General features: G+C 29.9%; 1 protein-coding gene across 1 annotated transcript; it reads right to left on the reverse strand.

Moving 5' to 3' along the window:
• Positions 1-1,220: 1,220 nt before the first annotated feature.
• On the reverse strand, positions 1,221-7,713 carry LOC115885697 (protein obstructor-E-like). The gene is made up of 2 exons (XM_030904681.1): positions 7,642-7,713; positions 1,221-1,483 (listed from the first exon to the last, which is right to left on the reverse strand). The coding sequence occupies exons 1-2, from the start codon at positions 7,682-7,684 to the stop codon at positions 1,221-1,223; spliced, it is 306 nt and encodes a 101-aa protein (XP_030760541.1). The 5' UTR covers positions 7,685-7,713.
• Between the last annotated feature and the right edge of the window lie 348 nt (positions 7,714-8,061).

The following is an 8,061-nucleotide window of genomic DNA, read 5'->3' on the forward strand; positions in this document are numbered from 1 at the left end:
AATACCATCAAACTTCTAAAAACAAAATTTTTTCTCTTTACCATATTTAAAATAAATATAAAAAAAAACGAAAGAATTGAAATGAACATTTTTGTATTTTAGAGTACTCAAACCTGGTAAATCTGCCTCAGCAGATACTTCATGGTTCCCATATTCCTCATACAGCATCTTCTCACAGCAACTCTTTAATGCCCAACCAACGATCTTTCCCTGCATTCACCCATTGAAAGCGCTATATGAAATAATAATGCGCGTATCTGCGAAACCGTTAAAAAAATTTTGAAATGCTCTAAATACAAAAAAATGTTCATTTTTAAATCTCTCGATCTAATAAAAAATATACAGGGTAAGTTTCCCATTTAAAAACAAAGAAAAATATTTTTTGTTTTATATTTTAGAAAAGTTTGGCGTAGAATATTGAACATTCTGTATTATTTTTACGATTACCATATTTATAGCAAAGTAAGAACAGACCAGCTAAAGTAAATACCTAATATACTTTTGATTTCGGAACAGTTTCGGTATTTTACTAATTTTTAAGAAGTGCTGAAAATATATATTTTGATTTATTATTTAATATCTCTGAAACTATCGAAATATATTCATTCATATCTTAGGTTATGTAAAGTGATCTTGAAAGGAAGCCAAAAATGCAATAATATAGGTTCCATTTAAAAAATCATCCAGGTCCACTTCGCTACCCTTTTTTGTGCCAATCTCTAAGTTAACATACTCTTCCTTCTGAAATACATCCTGGTACATACTTTAGGTTTGCACTTAAACAAAATTCTCAAGTTTTTGATTCTAGGAGCTACAGATGCCCGACGCACTATTGCCGGACCCTGTATGTTTGACACGAATAAATTTTCAATGCATAGACGGGGATTTTTCATCCAAAAATATTTTCGTCAAACGTATTACAGATATTACACATTTTAATATGGCAACACTGTCGCTTTCAATTCCACGCCGTCTTCAATATGCCTTCGCTGGCCGAATTAGAGAAAATATGTGTTTTATGCGTTGGCCGCAGAACGATTGGTGTCTCCACCGTACAGCACTTGAGACGTAAGGGGAAATCAAATCAGCCTTGTCACGAATTCGCCCATTAGTTTGCGTATCTAGCCAATTCTTTCAGTCAACGATAGTATTAAATCTGAGATACAAGAACGAATTAAAGAAAAAATTCAAATTATTTCCTCCATATATTAATTATTAGGCTACTTACGCAGTTTAGGTCTTGCACTACAATCAATATTGAATGGTAAATCACATTTTTCATATTCAGTGCTGTAATCGTTGAAAACCATACCATCAGGACATAGTTTCTCAGTTATGGCACCTTCTTCGCATTGGTAGTACTTATCACATTGCTCTGCATCAGCAAAGAAGCCGTTCGGTTCGGGACATTCGTCTGACGTTAGAGCATCATCTTCGCTTTTTGATTTCGAAGATTTTCTAGAGGAGGCTGCATATGCGCAAGCTGCAAATACCAAGATAAAAGTTAATTCTTTTCTAACGGTATGTGAATAGTATCACAGAATATATAGCTACGTACAATTTTTATTATAAAGTATTCTATGATAAAATATTTTCTACTGTACATCTGAGGTTTTTAGTAACCCAAAAATGTAATAAAAATTGAAGTGTATCTAACTATCAAACTTCTTAATTCACTACAATACAGTAAAAACATTTTTATAACTTTTCGACTTGCATTTGATCAAAAATTTTTACTAAAATTTTTTATTATTTATTTTCATTTTATTTTTCTGTCAATGGTTCAGCATGAAGCGTGATATATTTTTGTTGGTTAGATAAGTCTGTTTAATAGTAATGAGCCAACAAGAAGTGTTCTTAGATATTGTTTGTAATCTGAATCTGCATATATTATTATTTAAAATGCAATTTGTTTCTTCCTGAACTTAGTTTGTATCCGTTCATTTGTATTTAAGTTTTCAATATATCACTTTCCTTAAGAATGACTGTGAATGATATATCAAAGTATTTTTATTATTGTTTGTTAAGGTCAGCTAGTTGTGATATAATGAATAAAACAAACTTAATCTGAAAAAGGCATACTTTTCTTTCTATCATTTATTTAAATATTTGTCAGAGTGCTGGATATTATCAAACAATACAATTTGGAAAGAAAGAAGTCTTTATTTAAGATAAACCTTTTAAAAATGTCTATTAAATATAGAATTTATAAAAACAATAATTTATTGACTTATTACAATTCAAAAAATACCTATATTATGAAATATATAAATGGAACTTTAAAAATTCAGTGAAAATAAGGCATGTTCCAAATTATTTAAAATTAATTGACTTCAATTTTGAGAGTATTATCATAACAATCCCAATATTAGGAACAGTGATCCATCTTCAGTATACACTTCACACAATTCAGCAACACGTCAGTAAAATTCTTCAAATTCAGCAACACGTCAGTAAGATTTTTTAATATACAATATACAGACTGTCCCAATATTCCATGGATATAGAACTGCTACGTATAAGTTCATTGGACACAATTTAATTGTATACAAAAGTGCTTCGTTTGTATATTGAGTTTTGTTGTTGTATCATTGTACTCAAGAGACCGAGTTCTTTCAAAACTTGAAATAAAAATGCAGGTCCGTATTTAAAAAAATTAAGTTGGCCTCTCTATCTCACAGATTAGCAACTAATTGCAAATGCAGCTAACTGAACATATAATAATACTGCCAGATAACCCTAATAAAGTGGCTACGAGAATGTGCAATTAGTTGTTTGATTTTCTAAAAAGTAACGACAGGAAAAAATAAAATTGATTTCCAAAAAACTCAAGCAATCCTTGAAATTTTTAAAACTTTTTGGATGGCATCTTGGTGAACATCCCAAAGCGCAACATTGCCAAAATTTAACCATATTCGTATATATTACGGTTACCGAGATGCGAATACTCGTACCTCGAATTTGTAGCACCCTGTATATTAAAATTTGAATAGTAGTAATAATAATCTCAAATTTATAGACTGTGAGAAAATATTTCAGAATATTTCAAGGTTTCAACTTAAATCATTTTTGTTTAGTTATGATAATTTGTCCAGCGGGAATTTGAGAAAGTGAAAGTGATGTACTTGATGGGTTTTAAATTTGATATTAAATATTTTAACAGACAACACGAACTAGAAAACAATACATAGACCGTAACAATTATCTTCGGGGCAAAAATAATTATTGAAAGTACATTGTATATTTATAAAAAAGAAAATTATGTTAAATTAGTTGAGAGTTGTTAATCAACCATAGAAAAAAGTATCAATTTTATTTTTTATATTCATGTTTTAAAATTCTTTTAGAAAAATGTATATGTTGGAGGCAAATGCCAAAAATTAGACATATGGCGATTATAATTAAATATACCTACCTATATCCACAAAGTTACGCGGAAGAGTTTTGATTACATTGGTTTCAACTTCTATGCGGAGGGTGTTAATCTTTTGTTGTTATATTATACCAAAAAAAAATTAACCCCCTGGCAAGTTTAGTATGGACATATCGCCATATGTCTAATTATTTTGGACATTGGCCTAAATTCGACATCTGCCTCCAACATATATAATTATGTCTGTGATAATCAAGGTAAGAAACGACATCACAAACGGTTTCGACAAACAAAATCACAAATGCAATAAAAACAATTTACTTTTGAATGAATATGATAGATAACAGATGTCACTGTCATATAGTTTTTCATTGAACAAACATATTAATTACCTACGTCTGTGATTTTTTTATTATTTGACATTAATTCTTTATTGTGTTCATATTATTTTTCCATAAATATTAGTAGGTATTCTAACATTGGTTTAACAAAAAGAAAGGAAGGAGTTTACATTTAAATAATACTATTATTTTGTAATTTTACGTACGTCAAATACATAGGTAAAAAGAATAGTATTATAAAAGAGGAGAGGACATTAAAAATATATTATTAGGGATATAATTATTGTAGATTCAAACTGTTCCACTTAAGGGGGGATTCAGTTCTTAAGGATTCAAATTCTCAATCTTTCTAATACCATACTATAAAAAACGGCGTCAAATACTGCTGGTAAATGACCATCAAAAATAATTTTGGCGAGGTCCAGCCCGTACTCTTCTATATTTTTAATGGCGCTTACGGTCAGTTGACCTTAAGAAGGTAGTAACTTATTTTTATATCGAGTAAATATTATTTTTAAATGTTAAAGTTTAAAATTCCAGAAAAATATTTTTTGGAAATAAATTTGGTGTCTCGAAATGGGGAATAACGGTTCCCTTTTCTTAATATTTCTATAATTAGTATTAATTTTAACAAGTATTGTCATACACACACAATTTTTTTTTGTAAATGACAGGTAGAGATTGAGCTGGCTAAAATTATCATGGATTGTCATTCCCCAGCCATCTTTGACGCCGTTTTTTTCGATCTTACGGTATTATTTTAGTTATGCATTTTAGTTGCGTGTTAAGTTAAAATCAAACTGTTGTTTAACAACACATATCCATTCATAGCTCTTACATAAAACAAAACTAATGAAGTAATTTAGCAATGCTATAAAATAATATTATATTTATCGGAAAATTATTTACTTTCTTATTTACATATAAGAGTCTAATTTTATTATAATTAATACTAAAATATTGAAAAGTATACATAATATAATAACAAACTAAATAAAATAAAAGCATATACAACAAGACAACAAGCAACGCCATTTTGCATTATTTCTTATCAACCTTTAATTCCTATAAATTATTTTAAAATCATAATTATACAGGGTGTCCCAGAAATAAGTGCAAGTATTTTAAGGGACGGTACATCTAGTCAAAAGAAACATTTTTCTCTTTACCGTTTTTCAAATTTATTTCTCTTTACCGTTTTTCAAAAAAAAAAGTCCAAAATAACCGAGTTATTTTACTTTTAAAATTTCCAAAAAAATATTTTTTGCTAATTAATATTAGGTAAAATTTTGAGAACCACTGGATCTTTTTTGGATCTTGTTTCATGTAAATTTAAGCTACTACCTATGTTGTCATATCATCAAGAAATTATGTTTTTTAACTTAAAACTAAAAAAAATCCAAAATTTTATTCAAAAAATTCCAAATTTTCAATTTTTTTTCACAAAATAGGCGTATTAAGCGTGTTTCTGAGGCCGAAATATACAACCAGTTAAAATACTTGCACTTATTTCTGAGACACCCTGTATATACAGATTATAAATAAGGTCGAGGAAATTCAAGATGTGACAGTTTTTTCAAAAATAATGTCAGTTTTCTATTTAAAGTGTTTCGAGTTGGCTTTCATTGACAAAATGTTTATTTATATTGAATAAATCAAAATCACAATACATATATGTATTTAATAAGCGAAGATTGGCATATGTCATATATTACTAGGTAAAGTGTAGACGAAAATATTGACAGGTCTACTGCTTGTTTACAAGTGTAATGTCCAGTCTAAGTTTATTAAATAACCCAGAAAATTATAATTTTCAAATTATTGGGATATAAAAGTAAATGTAGTAAAATGTTACAAGTGAAATTGAACTTAAAAACATGACACTCAACCTGAAAATATGACTTATTAATAATATTCATACATCAAATATCAACTTTTTAGTCTAAACCATTTTAGAAAAATGTTGCGATTTTCGTTCACCTTACATCATATGACCAAATACCATACAATATTACCGTTAGGGTTTGGAACTTTTGGTGGTACAACAACATAATAAAACACTAATTCGCCACCATACACCGACACACTTTAATTTAAACACTGGACGCGAGTTTCGCTAACCAACTCTCAATTTGTAGATATTAGTTTTGTTTCAATCATCTGCTGATGATGCTAACATGGTTAGCTAAACGCGCGTTCAGTGTGAAAAGTAAACTGTTTTGGTATATTGCGGTGAATTAGAAAATCTGCGTCAGAGGTAGCTTAGAAAAGAAAATTGCTCTCATTTTACATAAAAAATATACAGGGTGGTCCGCACTGTATTCCGGAAACTTCGGCAGCCTATTCTGCAGTTAAATATAAGCAAAAAAGTTCGTATAAATGTATGTCCTAAAATCCTTGTTTTCGGAGATACAGGGTGTAGAAATTTCATATTTATTTTGGTTTTTTTTTCAAATTATTTCGAAAGTAACGTAAATATTTGGATGAATATTGATGTCTGCGAGTTTTTTGAGATGAAAAATTTGATTTTGATGTCAATATGACTCCTACTTGTAGGGGGCGCCACCTACATGTGTTTTAATTGTTTTGAAGAGTAATAACTTTTCGTCCGTACCTGTATAAACTACTGAATGAAAAAATGTACATTTCCCTGATTTTTTACGTAAAAAATATCTCTTGGTAAAAATCGCTATGAGCAACCGTTCTCAAGATATTTAGAATGGAAATAGTCAATACATGTCATTATTGACAAAAAATAAACGTGTTGAGTAGATATCTACCTAGTTATTTGACTGAAATGACAAATTTGGAAACATTTTATTTTTTTAAATTATTTATAATTTTTTCTTCGAAAAAATAATGACAAAACAGTTTCTGTTGGACTTTTGGTCCAAGAACATTTCAAATTTATGATGTCAGTCTAATAACTATTTAGTCAACATCTTTAATTTATATCAATGACGACAGGAATTGATAATTTCTATTTTAAATATCTCGAAAACCTTTACTTATAACCATTTTTACCAAGAGACCTTTTTTATGTAGAAAATGCCGTAAATGTATATTTTTTCACTCACTCTTCAAATCAGTTAAAAAATAGGTAGGTGGCGGCGTGGCGCCCCGCGCCCTCTGCAAGTAGGAGTCATATTGACATCAAAGTCAAATTTCTCATGCCAAAAAACTCGCAGACACTAATTTTCATCCAAATATTGACGTTACTTCAGAAATTATTTAGAAAAAATCGATAAAAATGAAATTTCTACACCCTGTATCTCCCAAACTAAGCATTTTAGGACTAACATTTCTAGAAACTTTTTTTTTCAAATTATTTTTATCTGCAAAATATACTGCCGAAGTTTCCGGAATACAGTTCAGACCACCCTGTATAATAATAAATGTCATCAATCGTCATTTCCAAGCCAACTTGTTACAAATTTTTCTCGATCATACATAGATTTTTTTTTATATTAAAACACCAGATCAGAAATCTTTATATGGAAATAAAACATCTCTCACTTTCTTAAGGAGTTGCACTTCTCATTTATACCCTGTATAAATTGATCTATAGAGATCGTCATGTTCTGAAGGAAAGCATGGTCCACTGTCTGTCAAAAATATGCAAGATTTTTAAAATTTTATATTTTTTCTTTATTCACCTTAATATTGAGAAAACCAAATAAACCACGATCAACTGTTAAACACGTATGTGGCATTTTACTGTGACCTTTTACAAAATTAACATTCAAAGAAGAATTCGAGAAATGTCATCAGGAGTAAACAACGGCTCATCGTAACATGCGAGCTTTCACTTTTCGATCAATTTGATGACTCCAAAATTTGAAACCGAAAAGTCCAGGTATGATCTTTAAGTAAAAATCACTCGTAGATTAAATGATAGTTGTATAAAAAGTTGTTAAAAAACTTTACCAGCAAGTGCAAGAACGAGCAACAAAGAAGACGCTGCTTTCATTATTAGACTGTGACTGTGACTGGGCAACGCAGCCGAAGATTTGCAGTTATAAGAGAGAGAACGCAAGGTGTGCGTAGCAAAGGTCCGTGGTAGTACGACCTGGCTGGACGAGCGAAGAGTTGACTGATTTTCCCGAAAAATCCGGTTTTTGGAACGTGGATTTCCGGAAGAATTTGCCAAAATATCATACTAATATTTAGTGTTCCATAAAAATGAACATGTAGCTATAGCTTGTATATAAATTTTGCAGAAAAAGATTAAGGAGATATCAACCTAGATAAAGTTATCTAAAACGAATTCTGTGGAATAAACTTTAAAAACATAGAAGGTGAAAATGCCAAGTTTCGCAACGAGAATTCCTGCGCCATAAAAAGTTG

Source organism: Sitophilus oryzae, unplaced genomic scaffold, assembly GCF_002938485.1.
Source record: "Sitophilus oryzae breed Bouriz unplaced genomic scaffold, Soryzae_2.0 scaffold_41_pilon_pilon, whole genome shotgun sequence".
Taxonomy (NCBI): Eukaryota; Metazoa; Arthropoda; class Insecta; order Coleoptera; family Curculionidae; genus Sitophilus; species Sitophilus oryzae.